The sequence below is a fragment of the Ambystoma mexicanum genome, chromosome 11 (genome assembly GCF_040938575.1).
Source record: "Ambystoma mexicanum isolate Mex_15411 chromosome 11, UKY_AmexF1_1, whole genome shotgun sequence".
NCBI classification, from domain to species: Eukaryota; Metazoa; Chordata; class Amphibia; order Caudata; family Ambystomatidae; genus Ambystoma; species Ambystoma mexicanum.
The window spans coordinates 1,012,667,922-1,012,695,089 of record NC_090934.1 but is presented as its reverse complement, the minus strand read 5'-3'; the positions used below and the strand labels follow the sequence as shown (position 1 = coordinate 1,012,695,089).

Here is a 27,168-nt window from a genome sequence, read left to right as displayed (position 1 = left end):
TTGGGATCTTTGATGGAAGGAATCTCTGGTCGCTGGGGTTTAGGGTATACTATTCCTTCAATAAACCTTTTTGTTTTGAGTTTTTTTATAGGCACTTTTGATTTTTTTTTTTGTTTTTTTAGGAATTACTAATTTATTTACTTACGTTTTTTATTTATTTTTTCTTCTGCAAGTTTGTTGATTAAAGAGGTCAAAGACAGGCGTTTGCTCTTCTTTATCAGGGCTTTCAACAGGTTCGTCTTCTAATGTAGAAGTATTTTTCCATCCACAAGCAGGTGAAATTGGTGGTGGGGAAATCCATAATTAGAGAAGCTGCCGAGATGGAATTGCTTTTCGGTTAGTCACTATTTCTGGTGGTATTTGATATGGAGATGATTGTCTAGACATGGTTGATTTGCCAAATTGTATGGGGTTTGGCAGCCCTATCACTTCCCTCGCGATCCAATGTTTTCTGCAGAAGAGAGTACATATATTGATTTTGAGAATGTATTTTGCAGTCCATTGTTTCAAAAAGTTTCGCTATTGCCATAATACTTCCATTGAGTGCTGCTAAAGTTATATCCAGTGCAATGGATGAAGGATGTGGAAAGCCAAACGATGGTCATGGAGTTGGCTTGGCAAAGGATTCTGGCGATTCACTTTTTGAAATATTCCAATGTATAGTCTCTATTGTATCTTCCATCGCATAAAGATCAGGCAAGTTGGATAATCTCGTAGAGCTGTCAGTGGTGGCATGACCTGGTGATTTGAGAAAGTGGTCTTCCGGTGCACACTCTGCTTTGCGTATCCTGCCGCTGTGGGGTGCCCTGGGGTCGGACTCCAGCAGGTGGGTGACAACATAGCACATGTTCCACTCCCTCCTTATCTCAATCTTTTGGTACGGGGTGGCTCCCCCTTTCCCTCCGCTGGGTGCACTTTTCCCCTCTGTGGGTCTGCTTTTATTCAGGGTCTATCTGCGTATCAGATGGCAGGTCCCGTTCCGCTGCTCCTGTTTAAAAAAAAAAAAAAAAAAAAGTGTGTGTGTGTGTGTGTGTGTGTATATATATATATATATATATATATATATATATATATATATATATATATATATATATATATTTGGGGGGGCGGGATATGTGCTGAATAATCTGGGCCCAGGTCTGTCTCTGGTATGCTTGGTCCCAGCTGCACAAGGGTCCTCCAAATGGGAGCTTTCACTGGTCTTAATTTACTTTGCAGACAAACTCAGGATCCGGGGGCGGCACTCAACAGGCAGCCCCAGCCGCTTCCTATCGTTCAGCTTTTCTCTTATGCCCTGTATCCCTCACATTGCCTGCTCATGTGGGATGGCCAGCCTCCCGGGAGGAGGGGGCATCCAGAGGGCCCGAGCCGCCCTTCCCCCTCTTTGTTCTCTGGTGTCAAGTGTTTAAGGCGTTCCCGTCTTTTCTTTATTTGTATCCTGCTCATGCCGTGTTTGGAAACGTACTTCGACGGGCTCCCGCGCCCTACGAAGGAGGGCCCCTCGGCGGGGGCCCCCCTTAGTGCCGACTGCCTCACGAGGCATGGTGGCTCGAGGAGTCATGGGGGAGGGGGTGAGCCACGCATCGTACCCCCTGGAGGGGGGTGGAGGGGCAGGTGACGTCATCACCTCGCGCGCCCATTGGGCTTAAATACCCTGGGAAAGGTCGCAGGGTCTCTTTGCCGGCTCTCGCCTACGTTGCATTGTTGCTGCTGCTTGAGGTTTGCTGGGGCGATTCGTGTGAGGAAGGTGTTCGAGTCCGTTGTGCAGGGAGAGCTTCCTGTTCCAGCAAGCACAGAGAAGTTGCAGAGTTCGGGTGGCAGGAGTATCGTGGTTCCGGAAGGAGGGCTACACAACGTGTTGGTGCGGTCGGGTCGTGCGGAAATACAGGTACGTCTAGGTTATGGACATGATGGCCGAATGCGGGGGCCGAGGTCGCGGGTGCAAGTTAGGTGGCAGATGGGACGCAGAGGTCAGCGGAACGCAGCACAGCAAGTAAGCATGTGTTTTACAGTAGGTAGGGCAAGCACGGGGTGGGGGCTGTGGGGTCTCATGCTGCCGGGAAGGGTCGTGGATTTGGCGGAGGAGGGCGAGCATATGGGGGAGGCACACAAAGGCCCTAGATAATGCAGTCGCCTCCCGCCGTGGACGTGCAGTGGGGCATCCGATGGGTCATCGGTATAGAAGGATTGCGTTTCCTTCTATGGTGGGGGCCCCAACACAAGGGGGTTGTTTATTCTCGAGGCATAAGCGGGGAGGTGCTATCGTTAATTTATATACATTGTCTATTAACGTGGGAAATCCAGGAGACGTGGATAGGACACATCAACAGTTATATTGGCAAAATATATCGGGCATTGAAAGTGCACGTGAGTGTGGGCAAATAATTACATGGTTTGGACTAGGATGGCGGGGTCGAGGCATCCCTCGTGGGCAATGGCGGCAGGCTGAGGGGGCCAGGTTTTAGGCGACGAATGGATGCGTACCACTCTGTCGGGGCACATGAAAGGGATATGGGGGTTTTAAAACACGCCAGTACACAAGGGCTCGACAAATATGTGGGCGGTTTACCACGAGTTGAATTGGCCAGTGCTTGCCGTGGGTACGATGCTGCCGGGGCCCCAATGTGCAATCAGAACATTTTGCTTTGAAAGGGGGCGACGGTGCGCAGTGAGGGGCGATGCAGGCTAAGGGTTGTACCCTGGGCGGAGGATGGTAGTTCATAGCATGATATGGCAGCAATTTTCCCGCATATGTAAATGCAGCACTGTCAGTAAGGGGTGGTGGCTGGATGTTATTCGATTTTTCGGAGTATGGGCAAAGTGGGTACAATTAAAATGGATGCAAGTTATTTTAGGGCCTGCACCGCTCGTGTGTCCTCAGCTTATTGAGTAAAGTATGCAATTTGTCAGTACGCATCCGTGCTTTTCTAATGTGGACGGTTGGTATTGCATTTATAAGAGGTGGATCTTATCTAATCCATTTCAGCCCCCAAGAAAACTTGTTTTGATGGGAAATGTCTAGGTGGGGGGCAACGAACGATGCAGTGACATTAGGGACTGCACGGTCGCACCGAGGAGCTACAGTTACCTGCTGGTGGGCTAAATGACTTGCGGTTTTAGGGATAGCAATGTTGGATTGAGAACATTCTGCTTTTAATTCTGCACTGCTAGTTGCTGCGAATATGCAACATGCCCTTTGCTGGGAGGAGTGGGTTATTTCGTGAAAAGCTGAAAGCTCTACAATAAAGAATGGTTGTCCTTCCCGGTCCGCCATCCCCGGGGTGGTTTTGCCTCGATGCAATGCCGTTTTCAAAACACGATGTAGTGGCTAAACACGCGCCCAGGGCATCCTTTATGTCTATTAACGGAACAAAACGTTCCTGGTCTGGGGTGGCGGCGCAGCAAAGGGGCCAGTACGGGAATGGGCGATAGTAGAAGCACTGCTTGTTGCGGAGGCGGAGCGAAGGGGGGGGCGGTTTGGTTGGGTCACGGCATCAAAGGGGCAGCGGTCATGGAGGACCACTTGGCGCGCTTCTTGGGGGGTCATACGAGGCGGAAAAAAACAAAAAAATGTTTAAGGCTGGGTTTGGCTGAAACCATCGCTTCTTCCATGGTCGTGTACGGAGGGGAGATGGGGGGTGCCTCGAGTGGAAGGCTTGCCTTTCGTGGGTCGTGCTGGCTTGGCGACGATGCAACAGGTTGCGGCTCCTAAACTATTTCGTTGTGGTGCGTGTATGACACACAATGCACAAGTGTTTCAGTCTTGAGGCTAGCAGAAAATAAGCATTTTACAACGCAACATTACGTTGATTCTGAACACGGGGCCAAAGAATGAATGGGGATCGGTTAGCAAGTGAGATGGAGGGAGGATGTTTCAGGAGGGCTATTTGGCCGTCGGGTGGAGCTTTTCACGGGATGTCCACGGTGCGGGGATAGGGCTTCGCATGGGGGTAATTTGCGGGCAGTTCCCAGGCACCATGATTCATGATTTTGGAGGGTTCAAATCCGCGATGTGCGCACAGGTAGCAGCAGGGGTGCGGTTCGTGGGTTGTTTCATGTGTGTTGCATATGCTCATGTGGGGTCGTTTCAAGTCTCGCAGTGTTGCTGATGGTGGAGGTATGGATAGCACGGAGACGAGGGTGCTAGAGGAAACGTAGGTTGAAAGGTCTTCTGGCATTTGCGGGGTAGGTAGGAGATAAATGAGCGCCACACACTGTGGGGAACAATTCCTAGAGCTATAATAATGCACACTGCGCCAAGCCTTGGTTTTGTACTTACTGTTGTTACTGGCATGAATATACGGAGTGGCACTTGATTGCGTAGTGCTGTATCTGTGGCATGGTACAGTGGTAAGAAACGCCGCAAACGGCGCTAGCAAGCCCCCCTTTTGAGAAAAGGAAGGGTTACTTTCAGGGGGTTAACCTTGGCACGGTGGCACCGGCTTGTGGCGTAGCATGTGAGCTGGGGGTTTTCAGTATTACAATCTGCAGGGGGTTGGCTTTAGTATAGGTCATGGAGTCCGTGCATCACTGTCAGCGTTCTGTGCAATATGGTGTGTGGGCGGATGGCCGGGAGTTGTGTTAGTTGTACTGCGGCAGGTATGGTGTTGTATACCACATGGCCACCTGCCCTGGCATCTGTGAACTCGGGGCTAGTGGTGCAGGGGATTGCTGTGCCAGTTCAGGACGTACGTGTAATTTTACAAAGCAGGTTTTATGTAACCAACCGCATCCGACGAGCGTTAAGGGCTACTCGTGTTTCGAACGCAAGTTGTTTCATAGGTGCTTTCCCCAGCCACTCTCTGGCCGCCCACCCCCCCCGCCCCCCACCTCCATGTCATTGTCCGAGAGGAGATCTGGGATCAAAGGTTTTAGAGGCCAGATCCTCTGATTGATTGGGAACAAGAAGGGTAATTTTAAAGGGCACGTTTCGTTTTATTTTAATGGGATTTTTTATTGGGATTTTGGAAGTTGGGCCTCGCGGTGGCATGGAGTTTGCTACATTGGGAGGTGGCATGCTCAGCACTCAGAACGAGACGCCTGACAAGGCTTGGTGGGGGGGTCATCGGTGGTGGTTGGCCATTTACGCGCGCACATGGGGCAGCTGGGGTTCGGTTCGTGGGTTATTTCGGGTGGGTTACTTGCCTTTCATGGGGGGTTGTTTCTTGCCTCGCAGGGTCGTTGCGTGAGGAGTTATGGTTAGGGCGCTCCGCGGTAGGGCTAAAGGGGGGGGGGTCAGGGGCTAGGTCAAGGTGATGGGGTACTTGGGCAATGTATAGAAATGTATGCGGTCATGGCGAAGTGGCTTGGGCAATGTATAGAAATGTAGGGAGAGGTTTTAAATTTTGTTTATCTTAAGAAAGAGAATGCGTCGGGGCATTGGGAAGGCGGGGCAGCCTCCCGTGTAGTAAGGGATGGTTTGAAAACGCAGAACAGCACGGGCATAGACTGTTGGACGTGCAATTGTGGTAGGGCTTTGGGGGTTGATGGCATTGTGGTGGGCATCGTTTTCGAGGTGGCCTCGTTTGGATTAGGCGAAATGCCCGAGGTGCCGGGTTTGCTTTGGGGGGCCCAAATTTATCAGGCGGGACAGTAGGCTGAGAGGGCTTCATGGGTAGGAGTGTGTATAAAAAAAAAAAAATAAAAAGTTAATCTTGCATTCCTGCGCTTTAGCACCGATGCGCCGCTCGGTTCCCAGGCGGCAGCAATTATTTAGCATGGTTTGGCATAGGTGCCCGCATCAGATAGTGCAGCAGTGGAGTGCCAAGCACACAAACGGGATAAAAGTGGTTTTAACCCTGTGGTTGGTTTTAATGCATGGATCTTAGATGGCACGCACGGTTTCTAATTTGGCGGCAACGTTTCACTGAAGTGTTTACTCACTTGAAGTGATTATCTAGCCTTCCTTTCCGCGGTCCTGTGGATTACCACAGGTATTTTAATTTCGAATATAATGGTTGAGATGCCTTATGCATCAATAGCAATTTTAGATTATTGCAGGAGGACAGGGAAAGCATTTGCAATGCGGCTGGCCCATTAATGATACACAGCAATTATGGAAGTTATACCGTGTCAAGTGATGCCGGCATATGGGGCGCATTTATGCCTGCACCTTGGATAGGTCCCGGAAATGGCCGCTATGGTAACCAAACCTCAGCGGGCAGACGGGTCTTTTGGTATCAGATATGCCTTGGGTCACTGGGGGTAGCTGGGCATTCCTTGCGCGGTCGCCACTTGCCGCAATTCAGCTAATGGCTGAGACGGGGGGAGGAGGGCCTGATGCGTTGCTGGGGATAATGTTCACATTGTATAGGTCGAATACTGGTGCTTGGAACGTGTAAACTGCGTGCAGTGGGGGTGGGGGGGAGTCTCAGGAATAATTGGAATAGCATGCAGGGAATCAGGAAAGCAAATGTACCGCAGCGCGGAGACGGGGATGGCAAATAGGATGTCCCTTGGGGCGATGCGGGTAATAGGGTCTCAGACTCGCTTATATAGGTTTGTGGTGGTGGGGCCCGTAATTATTTTCATGTGGACGTTGCCTTAATTGTAAGGGAATTGGGCGGGGGTCCAGGTGATCACCAGGCGGCCTCTAAAAGTCAACGCAGGGGAAATGTTAGATAAGATAGGGTTAAGAGGGAGGTTAGAGGGTGAATATTGGAATTTAAATACGGTGCAAACGGCGGGCAGGGCGGGGCGGGGGGTTCGTTGCTGCGGATGCACTTTCTCGTTCACAGATGGGTCGATTCCGGAAAGCACATCCAGGGGCGAACAAGCACATGGTACCGTTCAACAGCGAGTGGTGGAGCCTAGTGACCTGAAAACGGGTATGAGGGCATTAGCAGCCAGGGCACTTTCAGGGGGGTCAAGGGAGAGATACAACAGGGGTTTTGAGACATTTTTGAGGATCACGGGGGACGGGGACAACGGCCTCGGGGAGGCAAAGGTTCAACAATTCGTACTATGGGCCAGGAGGAACCACAGGGCAAAATCTTGGCTCTCAGGGCACTTATGCGCTATCGCCTTCCATAGCCAGTTGGGGGGCGGCAGCGACCCAACCAAGGGTTTCCTAGTCAGGGCGGCTTTGAGAGGATGGGACAGGGAGGAAACCCCCAACAGGGATGATAGACGTCCTATCCATTTCGAGCTGTTGAAGCTGATGCTCTCCCGTGTCAACTTAATATGCTACTCCCAGTATGAGCGTACTCTCTTCAGAGCTTGCTTCACTTTAGCCTTTTTTGATGCCCTACGCCCCAGCGAATTGATCGCCCGCTCAAAGCAGGATCGGGAATTCAAAGCGTTGCGGAGGAGCGATATAAGCATCTCGGAGGGAGAACTGAGGGTGAGGATAAGGAGCTCAAAAACGGACCAGCGGGGCGTTGGAAGAAACCTGGTGCTGGACGGTTTGGGGGTAGAGGAACACTGCCCTGTCATGTCCATGGGTGCATTCTTGGGGGCCAGAAAAGGGGGCCCCGGTTACTTGTTCCTACACGAGGAGGGCTCCCCCCTCACGCAATTCCAATTCAGGAAAGTAATGGCTTCGGCACTGGCAGGCATTGGGGGCATCGCCGGGCGCTACACGCCTCACTCTTTCCGTATAGGGGCGGCCACCACAGCATTCCAGGAAGGACTGGGGGAGGCGAGCATAAAAAGGATTGGAAGGTGGCAATCAGACAAGAACAAACTCTACATAAGGCCGGAAAGCATGTAGGTTTGGCAGGACAGGGGGGGAAGGGGAGGGGGGGGCTGTGAAGCCTGGGGCGGGGGCAAGGACGCAACAATTCACCAACCCGCATCATTATCTCTCCACAGGTCGCAAGTCGGTGTGGGTCATCGGCCACTCATTCGTGGTGCGGGCAGCAAGGGGTGTGGAAAAGGAATACAATGATATGCGCATGGGTTTCGTGCGGACGCAAATGCACTGGGTATCCAGAGGAGGGATGAGATGGGACGAGTTGTGGGGGGTGCTAGACGATTGCAGATGGCGCTACGGCCGCCCGGACATAATAGTGATCCACCTGGGGGGAAACGACCTGGTGGCCAGGGGGGGAAGTGGGTATTGGCGGGGATGAGGGCAGGGCTCACCCAAATTGGGAACAGTTTCCGGGACACAACAGTGGCATGGTCAGAGATCATACCCAGGCAGACGTGGAGGGGGGCGCATTCCCAGGGTGGCATTGAGGAATCGAGGCGAAAACTGAATGTCAAAATGGGAAATTCCTAATCAGCAGGGGCTTTCAATGGGTCAAGCATGCCTTGATTAGTCTGAAAACTCCGGGTTGCTTCGGGGAGGACAAAGTTCACTTATCCGAAGTGGGGGTAAGGGTGATGGTGTACAACCTAAAGGATGCTCTGCAGGGGATGGGTTGCAATTGGACAGCGGTGGGGGGGGGGGGGGCGGGGGAGTGTCGAGGTGGGTTTTGCTAAGGAAGGAAGCCGTTTGGGGCCCGAAACGTCCCCCTCCCGAATTGGACGAGGGGGGCCTCCAGTTATGGAACAGAACGGTCAAGGGAAGACCTCTTTCGGCACGCCGCTGCCAGGCAGTTGGCCCTCTTGCGGTGGAGCCCATGTAAGCAGCAAACAGTCGGGAAGAGCTCCAGCGGGGAAGGCTGGGACACAAGTCATCACGCCACCGGTTGTTAGCCGGAGGGCCTGTGTACCTGTTGCGGATGGAATGCACGGGGGGAAAGGCGCATCATTGTTAGTTAACTGGGGATTCCTGAGCTAAGGCGACCAGGTGCATGAGGGGGAACTCACTGCGGCCGGTGGCCCACTGTGAGTCGTCGCGGTGACACCGGTCGCAGCGACTGGTCTCTGGCAGACGAGCCCAGCGGATGTTACCTGGTGTTCCCGTTAGAAAGTACTGGCGGATACCACAAGGGGAACTGCACAGCCATCAGTTTATTAAGAACGGCGCCCAGGAGTATTAGACTCAGGGGAGGCCCACGTGAATGGGGAGGGTTAGGGGGCTTGGAAGACCTTTCCAACTCCAAAAGTGGGTGGGGGAAATGGGAAATGCATCGTTGGAAACTGAAAATTGGAAAGTGAAGTGCACCGTTGGAAACTGAAAATTGGAAAGGAACAATGAAGTCAGCAACGGGGGGGGGGGGTGAATTGAAAACTTGGCACTGTGAACGGGGCTCCGGCAAGTACGTTGGTAACTGAGGGGAAGGGGGGCCCCAGGGAGATTGGGGGAGGATAGGGGGGGCTCCAGAGAAGGGGGCCCTTTGTGATTGGCAGCTTAAGGAGATCTAAAAGAAACTTGGGGGAGGGGGGGCCTTGGAGTGCGGGGGTAGGGGCCAGGAGGAGGAGGGGGGTTAGTTGGGGTGGACCCCTCCTTAGCGATAGGCAGGTAGCGCTTGATGGAGGGGGTTCTCTAGAACAGGAGGGCGCGATGGGGGCCGGGGGGGATGGGACTAAGGCAGCAGGGAGAGATAGGGCGGATCGGGGTCTCGTTTGAGGGGGGGAGACGGGCTCCATGGTAGGATGTCAGCAAAAAAGGAGGAAGACCTGTTTGGGGAGAGAAAGTTAACCGGGATCAATAAGCCAACCTGGGGAAACGGGAAGAGGGAATCCAGGGGAAAGGGAGCAAAAGTAAAATGAGACCGCAACGCATCCTTTTGAAGGAGCCTAAGCGGAAATGGAAAATGTAATGAAAGTAAAGCACGGAATAGCAATTGCACTGAAATAGCGTTGGGGAAAGAAAATGAAAAGAAATTGCAAAATAAAGAAATGAAATGGCCAAAGGGTAGAGAGGGACTGCTGAGGAAGGGACTGGGCGCCCGCGTCAGGTCCCCCAGGGACCCGAAGGGGCGGGGGGGGATAGTTGCTTGCTCTCAGCGCAGAAAATCCTGAGCGTGAACGGAACACCTGTAAGATAACTCCTGACTTTATGTGTAATAAAGTTTGCTGTGGCAATTTTTCTTCCCACTCATCCTACTGGTCTTTGCCTATCCTTTGGGTGGATGGGGGTGGGTACTGGGGGAGGAGGGTAGTTTGGCAGGAGTGAGAGACGAATGCGGTATGAAAACGGGGGGGGGGGCATTGGGAGCAACAATGGCTGCCACCGTGCGGCCCCACTGAGGGTGTCGGCGCTAGGGCTAGTTCCTCTTTGCCTCTGTTGGCGGTCCGGGCACGGCTGTGCGTCATGGCTGCACCCCCTTTAGTGGTTATGGAGTAGCTGTACCCCACCCCGCCACGGGGGCGGCCACCCCATGTATCTCCTGGCCGCCTCTCCGGACGCTGCTGCTGCTGGGTCTCCTTACCGATCACCACCTGCTCACTACGGGGCTTTGAGGGGAAATGGGGGCCAATTCTACTATTGTCCGGCTCTGCAGTCTTTCTCCTGTCCCCTGGGCCTCTCCGCTGCTGGCTTCTCTTCTTCACCGCTGCCTCTCCTTTCACCTTCGTGGGCCTCCCTCCTTCCCGCAGCAGCTCCTCCTCCATCTGCACCGCTCGGGTCTGCCCACCTGTATCTCGCCGTGGGCGCCAGTCCTTCTGCTTTTCGGCATCCCTCTCACGCGTCCCACACCTCTGCCGTTGGGCTGCACTTCAGGTCACGTCTCCTCAGCTCTCATTGAGGAGTCCCCGGGCCGCGCCTCTGCCCTCACATAAGCTCCAGCCGGTTACAAAGGCTCAGGCTCTCGCGCATTCCCACTGCTGGGAGGCATCGTCTCCATCTTCTTCGGCGAACGATGCTGCTAACTCCGCTGCCACAACTGCTTGTGGCTTCCTGTGTGCTGTTCCCTTTTGACCCACCAGTTCACTACATTTTCGGGTGTCTCCTCAGGCTGGGGGTCTCCATCTCATCACATTTACGCTGGAGGGAGTGGGAGCTGTACACTATGCAGCTATTTTGTCCCGCGCCACCCTGGTGGTCTCTCCTAAACACATTTTTTAAATAAAAATAAATAATTCTAGCTCTGACAAAGTTGACGCTGTTCAATCAACAGATGGCATTTATACTTGTAACATCTAACAGCATTGAGAAAGATACCAATAATGGGCACGAACAAACACAAATCGAGGAAAAAAATAAATAGCCGGGAATGTAACATGCTATCTATACACACGAGCATACTTATCAGTAGTTCAAGAAGGGAGACCTTCTGAGTCAGTCACATATTCCTCAAGAAAGAATGCTTCAACTTAGGTGTTCAGGAGCTATTCCATGAAAATGAACAGCAAGCTGGCAAGGGGGACAATGGTTCTCAACAGCAATTCCACGAATGCAGGGTTCAAAATTGCTGGGAGCTATTTAGCTCCTGCTTCCAGCCTGGGAGAGCCTGGTTAGCTTGAAACCAGGAGCTACTTTAGGCTTGCAAGTACAACTGGTACCTTACAAACATGAACATGAATATGCCACATTAACTCTGAGTTTGTGAGAATGTTAATGGAGAATTAGTACACTTTTAAACATAATGGGCAAAAGGTTTTTTTTGTTTTTTCTCCTGTGAAAATAGATTTGTGGTGCATTCTTTTTAGTCGCTCCCGATATGCCAGCGGTAGCTCCTGCCTACTGGGTGATGCCTGACACCCAGGAGCTGGTTTTAGCTCTTGCCCATCGAATCTAAATTTTGAGCCCTGGAATAGACCGTTTGGGTGCAATATCCAAATCTACTACCGCTTTATCTCTTCCTACATCTTCTGGCATAACAAGATACTATTCACTAATGACAGACCAATGGGTCTACGGTTTTCTTCCTTAGATCCTTGCTCTATCAACTATGGGAAAACCATTTTACTTCAGTCTATTCTGCTCAGCAACTTCTTTTGAAAAAGTCCTCTGTACTCCATCTGATATATTTGCTTCTGTCGCTGAGAGAGATTAGAAACTGATTACATTAAGATTGTTGCAATATTTCAGGACAAAAAACATGAGTAGATCAGTTTGATATCTTTACTCTTGAGATTGTGGCCGCAACATATACTTGGTCAATCTGATTTACTTGCTTACACCGGGATATGCCTTTTGAAACTATTAGCAACACTTATTCATCTAGAATCCCACTGAAGGGGTTGTCTGGAACAAACCTGAATAAGGAAAAGGTGTAGGATCTGTAACTTCTCTAGGGGTGGGGGTGGGGGGGTTGGAGACAGGAAGGTTGGTGCTCTAAATGCTGATTATCTAGGACAAAAAAGAAAACTGCTCTGTTAATGTCAATTGGGATTGGGCATCAACTGTGTTGCCAGCTAGAAAGGCCCTCGACGCCTGTGCCCTTTATTCTTTCTTGGAACACCCACGGTCATTCTCACTATACACTACCTGGTGTCCTTTACGAGGTTATTGATCAACTAGACTTGCTGGCATTGCAAGAGACTTAGATTATTTGTCTTAAATGGCCGTAATACCATAAATCTAATGGAAAAGTTGCTATGGGCAAGCCTAAAGAAGGTCTCTTAATCCATGTTAATAACTCACTCCATATCAGAAATACAGATTGCCAATAATATACTGGCAGGTATGCTGACTGGCGTCAGCTTGTCCAAAAGGCGCACGCAGGTGATGATGATCTACGATTCCCCTTGGTATGAAATATTCTGGTGACATTAACTTATTAGTTTAATTTTGTATGTCTCATAGTTATGACTCTGAGAGCACCGGCTTAATGATTCTAGGGGATTTAAATGCTACATTTTCTGTAAATATGGATTGCTGCAATACTGAGGAGCTTGATATTCACTGGAATGTACTGTCTGGTTTACTTAAACGGCAACCAATCCCAAGGGTATTCAATGGGATGTGACCCTAACGCTTTTGGGGTTGCTCATGGTTAATGGGCGAGTTAGCAATGCACCCCTGGAAATCAAGCCAGACTCACTGACTTGTCTACCTCTACCATCTACTATATCTTCTTGCTTGGAGAAGACCTACAGTACATCATTTATGGCTACGTGCTAGGGAGGAAAGTGATCACTTTACTATACTCTTAAGATGCGCAGAACATCTAGACCAAGAAACACATTACCATATATACGGCGCCTTGGAAGCTAATGGCAAGTCAACCATCTGATGGTCCGACAAAAACAGATATAGATATTAAGTAGAGCTCATGTCCTAAGTTACCCACTATTGGTGGGTGGGGCCTCTATATATTGCTGCTTGTTAAGAGGCGGGGAAGGGGGAGAGTTCATCCACAAAACTAGTGTTAATGAAAAAAAGGGGCAGAGCAAACAAGTTAATAATACTACATGGAGGTCAAGCCAGCGGAAAGGCCAAAAAATTCACTCAAAGGACATCATTCAACCATGTAGACAAGGAAAGAGGCTCCCCCAGCTGCCCAACAGATCATCATACATAAAACAAACAATTAATTTGCAATATTATATTTATTTGATACAAATAGTCTTAAAAGTATTAAATTGTCTAAAGCTCTAGTACAATATACAGAATTATATCTTACAGTTGACTAAAAAGGTGCATACTGTTTGAAGTATTAATGTCAAATAATGACTGCTGCGAAAGGTCGCAAGCCAGTTGATCACATGAAACCTAAGAATTAATCTGGGCATGCCGTGGGTGGTGCCCCAAGCGAGTGAAGGGAATCACTCAAATGGGGGACCCCCAGTCGCTCTGACCAGACTAATTATATGAACAATCAAATAAATATCAAAAACGCAGTCAAAATAATATTGAGTCCAGAAAACCAAACAAAGAAGGTTTCATTTCAATAATCAAATCAGGAACACAAAAGACCAAACTATGGAAAGAAGTTATATTAAATTCCAAACAAGAAACAGTAAAGCACACACACTAAAATCTAACTATGGGATGCTGTGCATCAACTACTAAATTGTCATGAAGAAGGAAAAAACAAATAATAAATATGAATGACATGGCACCATTGAAAAATAGTAGTTTCGATAGAAATAACACATCTAGCAAGACATGCATGTGATGTCCATCTTCGTCAGGACATAGCATTCCCTTGAATTTCATAGATTCTGGATTGTTCATCTGTTTGTTTTTTTTCTGAACGTGCCCAGATGTAGTTAAAAGACTTTTTTGCCTTCTATATGTTTACACATTTTTAAAAGTAAACACATTTTTCACCTAAGGCGAGGTGTGGAAGAGCAAAAAGAAGGAAGAAACACATCATGAATAACAATTACATACTGGTTAAAAAGTAGATGATCTGTAAATGCAGCAAGCGGGACTTCTCCCATGTCAATTGGTTTCAACAAGTCATGTAACATTCGATGGAAAAAGGGGGAGAAAAGGTAATTACCATTATCTCAACCCTGTGTGGGGGCTGATTCCGCAATCCTGTCAGAGTCCAGGAGGGTAACTGTGCAGCCGCACCAAAAAGAGATCTCAAACAAATTGGATCTACAACGCAAGGTATGAATGTACAGTTAGCATTTTCAATTATCTTATAAAGTACATAGTAATAAAATTACTAATTTGTCAAGAAATTCCTCCAGAGAACAAATAAGGCAAAGAAATCAGGTAAATTCATGCTGTCCGGTTGTTTCAGGGTCCAAGTACAAAAGGCCCAAAGGGAATGGAATCTGAAAAAACAATCTAAGCTACAGTGTAAAGAACAATTAATGAAAGTAAGGAATGAGGGCTAAAGCAATCACTGGATCTATAGGTGACTAAAGAAATACCAGATCCTAGGGTTATTGAAAATTGGTTGGTTGTCCAAATAAAAACCACTTGTACATCAAATGTATGTGAGCTGAAGCTCAACATTAGAGACTAGAATTAAGTGGCTCACCTGAATGACCCAATGTGTATGTTCAAAGCTTTGAGAGTGTAGCATGCAAGACAACGCAGGTAGAATTCAAAATTCCAGTATAGTAGTAGTCTTAATAAGAGCACTGGATCCCATGGTCCACAGGGCTTGTAAATTCCCCAGTTGGACAAAAGCTAACTTGACAAAACGAATCTGCATAAATTAGTAAATTAAAAAATAAATGAATAGATACTGTTTCTATGATCATAGTAGGGTTCCACGGTATAGAATGATTCCAGAGTATACGGGCGAATAGATCTTAAAAGTACCAATGTGACTCACCCAACTGCATGGTCTGACTAACATAAGAAAATAAATAAAGCAGCAAAACACTGCCATAGATTTGGCCCTCTACCAGTTGCCCGCTCTCTAATTAGCCCCAAAGCAAACAACTGGATGATTATAAACCACCGTTTATAGCTGACCCATTCTCCCCGTTCTGAAAGCACAGGCCGGTTTACTAAACTGTGAAAGGCTGATTGCCCGTCCATCTGTTTGTTTAAAAGTAGCCTGAAAGACCGGAGCTTTAATCTGAACGATTCTTGCCTTGTTGCAAACTTCAGGTGTCAAAGGCTCCTTATCACAAGGAATCAAAGTTCAAGGCTCCCTCTAGCAATTGGCAACGAAAAAAAGGCAGTAATCCAAAAAACAAATCGGACCTGCATGTTACCTGTCATTCAATCTGCGGCAATCGTGGATTGTGCTCAAGCTCCGCAAAAACGGAAATGCCAGGCCGTCGTTCCTGCGACTTGGCCTGGCTTAAATACATGGCTGCAGAGGTAATGGGTGTAGCCTGAGGCATTACCCATTTTTTGGTTTTTTTTGGGGGGGTCCCCCCAACCCCCTTTTTTTTTCTTTTTTCTTTTTTTTCCCCACACGAAAACCCACAAAACACATCTATATAAAAAAAAAAAAAAAATTCGACCATTTGGCATTCGACCAAATGGTGTCGACCAAATTGCAGTCGACCAAATTGCAGTCGACCAGTTGACTGGACACCGAGGCCAGTCTGTTGGCCGTGGCATATTGGTCGGATCCTGCTATGCGTTGGAGACACCACCAACGTAGATCTTCGCAACTGTGGAGGTGCTCTACAAAATGAGCAACTAGAGGTGAAGACAAATTGCGGGTCCTGATTCTAGACTTGTGCTTTGATATCCTAAGTTTGACAGGCCTGGTAGTCTTGCCTATATGTTTTCTTGCATGGACACATGACGGCATAGATTACATTTTTTGAATTGCACGTCGTGTGCCCTCTAAGTTTCCAGGATCTGTGGTTAATGGTAACCGTATTGGTCGCACTGGTGGAACCGCACTGGCAACATGTGCCGCAAGGATAGTGACCCGTCACCTTTTCCATTCCCCACATCTCAGTTATCGTTTTGGTAGACTGTGGGGTCCGTAATCTGTCAGCCTGGGTTAACCAACCTTTCAAATTCTTGCCCTTTTTAAAGGCAAACATAGGGTATTCTAAATCAGATGTATTCATTTGAAGCAGGTGCCAATGCTTTCCAATGGCTTTCTTGATTCGGGCATGGTGTGTGTTGTAAGTCATTGCACAGACCATACGTGATTGGTTCAGATTTTGAAGCGTTTTTTGGCCAACAAAATTTCACGATGTTGGTCCCTTGCCCTTTTACGCGACTGTCTTAATATGTGCGAGGGATAGACTCTCTGTGATGGTCTTTCCTCTATGATGTTGGACTGGGCCACGAAATCTTTTTTGTCTGTACAATTTCGTCTTGCCCTCAAAAATTGACCATAGGGAATACTTTCTCTCAGAGCTTGAGGGTGAAAGCTATCGAAATGCAAAATCTTATTCCGATCTGTGGTTTTACGATAGAGTTCTATCGAAATGACTCCATCCTTGGTTTTAAGTAGAAGATCTAGAAAAGAGAAAGATGTATTACTGGTGGACATAGTGAATTTAAGATATTCATTAAGGGAGTTGATCCATGTGAGAAATTGTTCATGGTCTCCCTTAGTCTTGTCCCAGATGATAATATCATCCTCTATGTATCTCTTATAAAAAGTGATAGACTGCAGAAAAGGATTGGAGTCATCGAATATGGAAACTTTTTCGAAAGCCCACATGAATAGCGTCGCGTAATTGGGGGCAAAAGCAGCGCCCATCGCAGTTCCTTTTACTTGTAGATAAAAACTTTCCTTGAACCTAAAATAGTTCTTAGTAAGAGCGATTTCCAATAAGTCAACGATAAAACTAGTTGTGGATCGCTTCTAAGGTCCAGAAAAAATTTCATGATGGGTAGTGACTCTGCTTGGGGGATGTTGGAATATAGAGATTCCACATTCAGAGTCATGAACAAGTTATTGACAGAGTTGAAAGGAAGGCCTTCAAGGTGAACAATGGCATCAGTAGTATCTGCCAGATAAGTAGGGGTGTCCATAGGGTTTAAGAAAATAATCAATGTATTTTCCCAATGGTTCTAGGATCGAGCCACAGAGCGACACTATTGGACGTCCTGGGGGATTAAGCATATTCTTATGAATTTTCAAAAGGATATAGAAGAGGGGATCTTGCGTGCCTTTGTTAGTAAGGAATTGGAATTCTTTAATACTCAAAATATCTGCATCTTTAGCCCGTGTAGCTAGGGCTAGAATTTCATTTTGTATTCCTACTGTAGGGTCCCCTCTAAGTTTCAAATAAAAATGAGTGTTGTCTAGTTGTCTTAGTACTTCTGAATCGTAGAAAGAAGCATCACAGACTACCCCTCCGCCTTTGTCGGCCTGTTTAATGATAATAGATGTGTCCCTTTTCAGTTCTTCAAGGCGGGACCAATCTTTTTTGGAAAAGTTATAACATTGATTGTGTTTCGAGTCAGAGCAAACAAGTTAGAAATCACAGCTCCAGTAGATCTCCAAGGCACAAATGACTTACTCTGACGTAGCTGTTGCAAGACCGACACTCGGGAAAGATCTCTGGAGTAACATGACAGTACACACTTCTCGAGGACTATATTTCTGCCGGCACACTAAGGAAGAAACTATAACAAATGGCTGAAAGCTCACAAGTGGGCCTTAAACCAGAGAGAATGGCAGGCAATGGTCACTATTGTTAAAAAGCAATACTCTCGTTCCATCTGATGTAGAATAATGATTGGGACAATAAACTGATCCCGGGTGCCTCCATATCAAGTCGGGAGATCTATATTAAGTCTACATTGGGGGTCAGGCCTGTGACCGATTTCTCTTATTACTCTGACAGTTTGGCCTAATGGTAGTAATCTAGTCATATTTAAGGAGTCGCTAGGCTGATAAACTGCCTAATTATGTGGCTGATTGCTGAAAAGGACACTACTACTTTGGGGACTGCAGTGCTTGTTTCAATCCATTAGCCTAGTCTGCAGGATTCCATCGAGCTGGCTAGATGGCATTTATAGTCCCTATTTAGAAGCACAGCAATAGAAATGTCACTGGCAGCCACGGAATGCGTGCTTCGTTGATGCTCCGCCCAAACCTTTCGCTCAGGTACTCTTGAAAGAACTGCTGGATTAGATTAACAACTCCTCCATGTTGTCTTTAAAAAGACTCCTCTATTCTTACCAACATATAGTGCACTTGCACGATCCGAATGCACCTCTGCCTGAAGATCTGTCTTTTCTCCCTTGTCTTCACCCCTTAATGTGAACTTGGTAAAACTGCAGAATCGTCGTAGGGCCTATTTGCTGTATCTCAATGGTTAATTGTATTATTTTCACTTACTCTACCTGTGTAGACTATTATCGGCTCTGAGCAACTGTTTTTCCCCCCATGTTCCCACCCTCCTTGAGCGCTTTGAAACACTTGCCTGTGTATAGGTGCTATATAAATAAACCTTACCATTGCCTTAGTTTCAGCAATTGAATGGGCTAAAAATCGCGACAGTAGCCTGGTTTACATAGCTTTTATTGATTTCACTGCCGCATTCAACACCGTCCAATTCTCTGGACCAAACTAAATGGGTGGGGCATCCCGAGGGCTTACTTGGGTAATTGCTCTACATGAGAAAACAACAGTTGTGGTGTGTACTATCGGCATGGACTATTGAACGGTCCACTTAGTACATGTACTCTACTCCACTAGGTCTGTGCTCCCACACCCACTTTATAGAACTTCTATCTAGCTGATCTTAACAACAAGCTTGGCTCAATCACTACTATCATGGTGGCCCTGAATCATGCCGTTCCCATCTTCATCTTGTATCCTGGCTTGCAACGTTGTGTTACTACTGACTTCTGTAATTGTATTCACTCTCCCCTCTTGCTTCGCCACTCTTTTTGACTGCTTCCTCTCTGTTCTCCTCCTCTCCCTTTCTCACTTTTCCTATATCCTTCCCTCCTCCCCTTACTTTCTCCTATGCACTTACTCTCTCAGAATTGTCCCTGGACCGAGTATGATAGCAACCTCGTCTGTCTCCTCCCCATCCCCTTACTGTTTTTTTCCTCCCCCCGCTCTCCAGCACTATCTGAAATGTCATCAGACCTAGTACGATAGCCGCTTGTTTTGTTCCTTCCATCCCTTTCTGCACCCCTCTCCCTTACCTTTTTTGTTTTTCTCCGGCTCTACCAGAAATGTCGTCAGGCCTAGTACGGTAGTCGCCTGTCTGTTTCCATTTCCTTCCCACTCTCCACCTCCCTTCCTTATCTATGTCTTAGCTCTTACACTATCTGAAATGTCGTCAGGCTGACTATGATAGTTAATTTCACATCCTTACTGTTCATGGCCTGTAAGAATGTCATTGCATTTTCCCTTGTTCCCTCCCTTGCCTTGAAGCTCTTTGAAACGCATTGTGTATAGGTGATATATAAATAAACTAATATTATTATCTCCAAAAAATCTAATCTTTGAGGTTGCAGTGGTTGGGCTACTTGGCCTGTAGTATCAACTAGCCACTATTTATGTATTTACTGTCCTTTATCATGCTGTGTCAGACTGCAGTCCCCCAGAAACTCCGAAACCCTGCAATACTGCACACCCAGGCAGCCTACGGTACTACAAGGTCATACAAGTGGTAGATGAGTGCTTTACAAATAACGATCTCCCTCTTTCCAGTGTTAACTTGTTTTTTCATCCCTAGAAGGATTAAAACTCCTAGAAGAGTGCCCGTGAAGAAATCCTCCAACAGCAACTTGAAGGATCCGGTGGGGGTGAGTGACCTCTTTACTGCTGCTCAAGCAACTACTTAAACGTCACATGAGCCAAAAACACCCAATAGTGTATGTGGCTGCACCCTCTGGAGGCAGCTTGCTCATCCATGTATACGCTCTGCGTGTGAGCTCTTGGTAGACTGTGTTTTATTTTGCGATCCAATTACGCTGATGTTTTTAGTCCCCCATCGATACCACAGTCTCGTCAACATGCATGGAAGCAGCTCTGAACTGCATGCGTGCACGCAGTTGCCCGGTGGGCTGCTTGGGTGTTAGAAATGCAGCATTTGGGGCTTCAAAGAAAGGAAATAAGATGCATTAGTGAATCTTCAGGGATGTGGAGCGCTGGCTGACATCGACAGTTAATGTTTGTGAGTAAGGGGCATTTAAGAAGGGCACAGATGGTTTGCAGCCTGCTAGTGGCTATGCCACTTTTTGACAATTTTAGGTGAAATTGTCATTATATAGGAGGGACCCTTTTGCAGGAGATCACCTTGTCTAGCCAGTTTTTGAGCGTGTACCTCGTCTAAGAGACGACCTTTCATATGAATGTGTACCAGGGCTCAACATTTGCACTTGCCACAAGCCAATGGCGAGTAATAATTTACTATTTGCAAGTAAGAAATTGTGTGCTTGGTGCTTGTTGTGAATCGTAGGGGCAAGTGACTTTTATTCTTGGATACGGTTCTATGTTTTAATACCGAAGCCGAGAACAACGCTGCATAATAAGGCGAAGCAGAAAGCTTCGCATCACGAAAATGTTGTCTGCATTCAACTAAATTGTTCCCTGCTTTCCATAATGCTGAACAAGGGGTGCGGGGGAACACCCCAGCAACCCCCGCTCGCCTTGTTCAGCTTTATGGGATTCGGGATTTACGTCCATGCCTAATGCACACTAAACACACATACGGAATTTTTCACCCGTTAATTTCGGGGAATAACCTGGATGCTAGCTTGCCACTTGAAAGGTTTACCAGTGATGTATACTGTCTTCCCAGGTGTACTGCCGCGTACGTCCTCTCAGTCCCCCTGACCAGGAGTGCTGCATAGAGGTCATCAATGAAACCACAGTTCAGCTGCACCCTCCCGATGGCACCAGGGTGAACCGTAATGGCGAGTACAAGGAGGTGAGTTGAGTGCTTCAGCCCTCTGTATTCCAGTGCACTGCAAATATTGGTTTTAAGTTATGTGGCTTTACCTTTTGATGTTGCTAGTTGGTGGGGTCTCCTAGAATGCCGCAGAGTTTGCAATAATGGGAGCTGATGGCTATGGTTTTATTGCATGTCTGTGGCATAAGAATTTACAAGTGTGCATAGTGTGTGGTCTTTTGAGGCTGGTAGAGCTCTGTTGATGTATGAACTGTTGTTTGTCCAGGATACAGTCTGCCCATGCAAGACCTTCACCCTTCAGGGTTCGAAATTAAGGTTTGATGAGCAGGAACTAAAACCAGCTTCTTGGTGTCTGCCATGCCCCAGTATGCAGGAGCTAACGCTGGGAACCAGGAGCGAAAAGGCAGCGCAAGGCACATCAGACTTTCACATGAGATGCACACTTAACTTTTGTCCATTATGTATCGTTCATTATGTTAAAATGTGTGCTGGATGCGTCCTAATTTTTTTTCCAATACTCAAAGTTAATGTCTTATATGCATGTTTGTAAGGAAAGGAATCCATTCTTGTTTTCCAGCTAACCAGGCTCTCCTGGGCTAGAAGCAGGACTGCAAGACTTTTCCTTGGCCTCTAGCCCAGGGACCGCATCTCGCCAGCCCTAATTTCCCTCCACTGGCTGCCGGTTGCTGGTAGGATCAAATTGAAGACCCTCTGCATCATCCACAAGGCTGTCTGGGACATCCAACTCTAACCCTAAATACCTCCCTGCTGGAGTCCTTTGGCCTGCTAGCTCCAACTCTGCAGATCAGATACTTCTCTAAGCAGAGCGTGAGGGGGGGGGATAAGATCTCTCTTCCGCAGGAGCCTCCCCCTGGAATGGTCTCCCTGTCCCTCTCGGGCTCGAGCTGGATCTCCTAGGCTTCTGGAAGCACCTAAAGACCCTCCTTTTTTCTCCTCTTCCTTCTCTCTCCCCTGCTAACACTTTGTCTGCATCAGTGTCAAGCTGCCTGGTTCCCTCGGAGTTCTACAGGGCCCCAGCATGCACCCCCCCCCCTGCACAGTCCACTCCTTTTCATTGCACTTATGTGGTCCTGCACCACTGCATTCCCTAGCAGTGCTTTCCTTCCTGGTCTCCCCTTAGTACTTGCACCTCATCATCTTTACCCTGCCTCTCCCTTCCCACTGTAGCACTTTGCATATCACATAGTCGGGCAAATCTCCCTCTCACTTTTTGTTCTGCACTTGCACGATCCGAATGTCACAAGGCATAGTAGGACCGGTATTGTATCTTTTAACCCTTGTTTCCCTCCTCCATCACTGACTCCTTTATGTCTTGTGGCGCCTTGAAACATTTGTTGTATAGGTTCCTTACAAATATCCAATAAATAAAATAAAAAATAGCTTTGCTCGATTTCGAACCCTGCCCTGTTCCCTCCCTGCACCTTACCGTTCGGGTGTACTGTCTATGCAGCAACGTGGGAGATGTTTTTTGATCATGGTATGAATTCATCCCATACATTTTTCAGACAAAAATGGAATTGTTTGGAAGATGTGTTGGGTTGAAGCGCTGTCGGAGAGCTGATAAGACGTGTTTGTAGGTGTCTTATCTGTGCACTGGTTATTAAGCAAAGATGAACTCTCTAGTCTGTCTGGCTCCTGTGTCATGCTCTGCTCTGTAGTCTGTTGTTCAGTGACGCGCCCACTCTCTAGATCTGATCCTGTTTTTATTTATTTGCAGACGCAGTACTCCTTCAAGCAGGTGTTTGGAACCCAGGTCACCCAAAAGGACCTCTTTGAGGTTGTGGCAAAACCACTAGTGGAAGATTTGATCCATGGGAGAAATGGTAAGAAACTGACATAATGAAAGTAATCTAAAGCACATTTGAACTAGAGGCGAGATCTATGACGGATTAGGTTATTTTTGCATTTTAATCATTAACGGTATCGTCCAAGGCAGTTTAAGCCCAACTTATGTCTCCTTCATGTTGAATTTTATTTTTCAAATGGCCAATGTTCTGGGTAGTTATACGGTTTACCTTTGCAGCGCAGTCCCTCAATTTTCTGTAAATGTTTTCACCTAAAAGAAAGGGAATTTTCCCTATGTTTGTGTAGACCTGTCATCTGGTAGTCTTTCTCTGGAGGGTGGATGGGAGCTTGGAGGTAGGGTGCAGTTAGGTCTGATGGAGCACTTAAAAGAGTAGTCTACAGAGGTATACTGAAAAAATACTCTTGTTATAGAATTCCACAATGGGTAACCAGAAGTTCAAGAACATCACACAAAGTATGAGCAATCTCGGTATAAGGTCAAAAGGGGCTTGGTGAAGACCTGTCCCACTCCTAAGCTAATGTAGTACCTATTACTGGGGACAAATGTTGTCAATTATAAAAAGATGAGTGTTTGGTGGTTTGTTTAGGGTCAGCCTGATTGAGTGGGTGCAAAAACATTGGCCTGCCTGATGTTACTGGAGGGCTGGCTTAAGCCAGCTCACGAGTGACTCTGTATCTTGCAACAGTTTCCGTTGGCTGGCTGCTTGGTTTTGCCCTTTGATCCTTTTGGATCTGCTTGGTTCCTACGCCTTCATTGTGTCATCTGTCATTGCTCCTGTGTCACACTCATGGGGGGGGGGGAGCACATTGGGTCATGTGGGTCATTGTTGGTTTCTGGTGCAAGTCCCAGAATGCTGGCTCCTGTAACTTGACCTGTGAAAGAAGGTTTGAATTCACTGGGTTATTGCACAGTTCAGCGAAGTTGTCAGCTTCTGGTGCCATGTGCACTGACTCCTGGGTTGCTGGGTATTTTGTTCGATTTCCAATCGAGGGTTCCCTGGGTCAAATAGAAGTGGGGTTCTGCAAGGTCTTTTACCGCGTTTCGCCCTCGACTTTCATTGGCCCAAATCGTACTTGCTGCTTTACTACTTTGGTCTTGAACCGGGAACTGGAGCTCTTTTGACAAAGGGAGCGGGTGATTGTGACAGAATGCCATATGTGAGAGCAGAATAGCCTGAGCTCTTCTGATTTTTACTGATCAAATGATGTGGTTCGTTTTGTCTCTGAAAAGGTCTGCTAATCAGACCCCACCCCTTTCATAATGCTCCATGGTAGAAAATCATATTGCACAGGTGGCTTTGCTGAGATTGTCTAGTGATATCTCTCAGCAGTTACCTTGTGGTTCAGCAACATGGCAGTCGCAAAGTGACAACCCCTGCAGCTGACCAGCATCGACTCAGAGTTGTCCTGGTGAAGCCCTGCTCCTCTGTCTTGATCTCAAGAAGGCCTTCATCGGTGCGTAGACCCCACGACCGGTGGGAGCAACAGATATCTACCCCTGCTCAAGAATCTGTGCCGGCTGAGCCTTCGGAAGTGTCCCTGGACCAACCAGTGGTCTGACCAGCTCTCTTCTGCGGTACCTTGCTGCAGCCATTGTTCAGAGTAGAGCCTTGGAACTTACCAGATGTTCAGCTTGTGGCATTGGCCGCCTGTGCCTGAATTTTCACCCGTCCCGTGCCAATGGAAGATGTACTGGGGCTGCTCCTGTGTTCGCTGCTGAATGATAGCCTGTCGTAATCTCCTTCCCTGGAGTTGAGATCTTCCCGCTCCAACAGTTTTAGGAAATAAATTAAGACCTACTTGTTGAAAAATGTGTTTGCTACATTCTGGTCCAGGAGTGCTATTCGGGTAGTGCTTTAATGCCATTGTGTCCTGTGTTCTCTGAGCTATATCCAATTCTAGAACATTGTCTGACAATCTGAAATTGAAAAAGGTACTGATGGCCTTTGATAATGCACCAGATTGTCTTCCAAGTCTGGTCATATCTTTTACATCAAGCCATATACACTTGATGACGTGAAGCACCAGTACTCTGCTCAGCATATTGGAAGATGATCCAGATCTTCAATAGATTAATGTTGGACTGCGGTTGATCCTCAGGTTCTAACATACACCTGGGGTACAAACTGTCAAACTTGAGTCTCTAACGTCCTGGGTTCACCAGTAGACTTTAATAAGGATGCCCATGCCTTTTTAGAATGCTGCATCCTGCATTGTCTGTGCCTGTTAGTTTCAAATGCTAATTTAGGTGCATTTTCATCCTGCATTGTTTGTTTGCCTGTAGCTTGAAATCGTTTTTAGGTGCTTGCATCTGTTTTTCTTGTGACTTCGCTGCTGGACACTCCCTTTGCCCTCTACTGTCTGTTTTCTGCTCCTTACCCTTCAGGTCGCAAGTTTTCTCTGTCCCAGTCCTGTTTGTAGTTCCCTTGTGTGTCTCCTGCCCACTTACCCCCTCTCCCCTCTTCACCCACATACCTCAGCTGGTCTGCGTGGTAAAGCTGACCACACTCTGTATCCTCTCTATGGCGCTTACTGTCTCCATTTTCTCGAACTGCTTCTCTATCTCATATCCTTCACCTCTCATCAAGTCTGACGGGAAGAAACTCAAGAAGGATACACTGGGCTCCAACCCAGGCCTGCCTATCGCTGACACCTACGTCAGTCCTTCCGCCAGAGAGACTCTTACTGATATCCTCTTTGTTGTCCCTTCACCCGACCTATGGACTCTTCATATGGTTGTTCTGCTCTCTCCTTACTCTTCCTCACACATAAAGGGGGGGGGCACCCGCTGGGAGGTCATTCTTGCCCTCTCCTCCATGGTCGTCATAAATGTCTATCGGAATGGCACCATCCTGGTACAAGGGCCTCAATCCAACCTACTCTTTGATAGGCTCCTCCCTCATCTTATCAACTTTCCACCTTCCTCCTCATGAGCTCCCTTGTCATCTGCTTCCACAACCTCCCTGGCTCTCTCGCCTCCTCCTGACCGCATGGTCTCTCTCACCACGGCTCCCTTGCCGCCTACAAACTGTTTGGCTCCCTTGCCTGCACTCTCCCCACTGACATCCTTGTCCTCTTCCGGTCCTCTTTCTCCTCCTCCTACTTCGATCGCCCAGGCACTCTGGCTGCTTACCAGTGGGGGTGGGGGGGGGGGGACTTCTGTTCCCTGCAACCCTCATCCCCATAAGTCTCTCAAAAATGGCAACATGCTGCCACACTTGACACTCGCTCTGCTGTCACACTCCTCTAACATCTGCCTTCAAACCCCCCTCCCCCCCGATACAAATCCTCACCTCTCTCCCATCACACACCAAGAGTTCCTCTCGCTCATAGCAGATAGCTGTCCTTCAGGCTCCCCTGAGGACCCCTACCCACCCTCGCGCCTCAAAAACATCCTAGCCTCCATCTGTGCAGGTAGTGTCGCACGCACAATCCTCAACCACTCGCTCACACAAGGTTCCTTCCCGAAAGCCCTAAAAAACTTACATCAAACCCATCCTCAAAAAACCAACACACTACCCACTCCTCCCCCAGAACTACCGCCCTATCTCCAACACCCGTTTCATCGCCAAACTCATGGACCGCGCGGCATACAAACAGCTTGGCCTTTTTTTGCCGAAGCCAACAACCTCCTAGACCCTGCACAATCAGGCTACAGGGCACTCTGGGGAACAGAATCTTCCCCAGTCTCCATCTGGTACGACCTAAAAAGAACAGCCGATGCAGAAGTGACTCTGCGCTGTACACCATTGGCCCCCGATTGGTTGACACACAAAGCCATGTGCATCACCCACCGTGCCGTCCACAACACCGGACCGGAATTCCTTCAAAATCGTTCCCTACCAGCCCTGAAGGAATCTCAGTTCCCGCACAGCATGTCGCCTAGTGGTCCCCCCTCGCAACTTCTCCAGGTGGCCGGATCCTCCTCTGATCATCTGGAACTCCCTACCCCTACACATTTGCAACACTGAAAACCACCTGACATTCAGAAAGGCCCTAAAATCCTGGCTCTTCCCTTAATATCCCCCTGAATACAACGCATACCAATTGCAACACAGGCCGGCAGCATTCGCATCTGCTCACCTGACATACTGTCGCCCCAAGCACACCATTCCTTACCTAACAAATACACCAGGGAAGCCAGCAGTTCTCGCTGTGGCACACCGCCCTCACCGCCCAGACCCTTACACCAGAGAGACCACGAATAATGAGACCACGCTGTCAGCACTGGACAAAGAACGCTCAATCCGAACAATTGCAAAGCCTACGGTACGTATACCTCAACCCACCTCTGTGGATACAGGCCGCAGGCACAGCCAAAAATCCATGCACAGTAGAATGCAGCTG

The 27,168-nt window shown here is 48.0% G+C and overlaps 1 protein-coding gene across 7 annotated transcripts in view; it reads left to right on the top strand.

The window, feature by feature from the left end:
* The window catches only part of KIF23 (kinesin family member 23), a 518,096-nt gene that overhangs the window by 47,677 nt on the left and 443,251 nt on the right, over positions 1 to 27,168 (top strand). For 6 of the 7 annotated variants that reach the window (XM_069624224.1, XM_069624222.1, XM_069624221.1 and 3 more), the window contains exons 2-4: positions 19,816 to 19,885; positions 20,884 to 21,012; positions 22,733 to 22,838. In XM_069624224.1, the coding sequence (XP_069480325.1) occupies positions 19,816 to 19,885; positions 20,884 to 21,012; positions 22,733 to 22,838 (305 nt within the window). The remainder of the gene's footprint in view (positions 1 to 19,815; positions 19,886 to 20,883; positions 21,013 to 22,732; positions 22,839 to 27,168) is intronic. The other variant, XM_069624219.1, reaches the window with a different exon arrangement.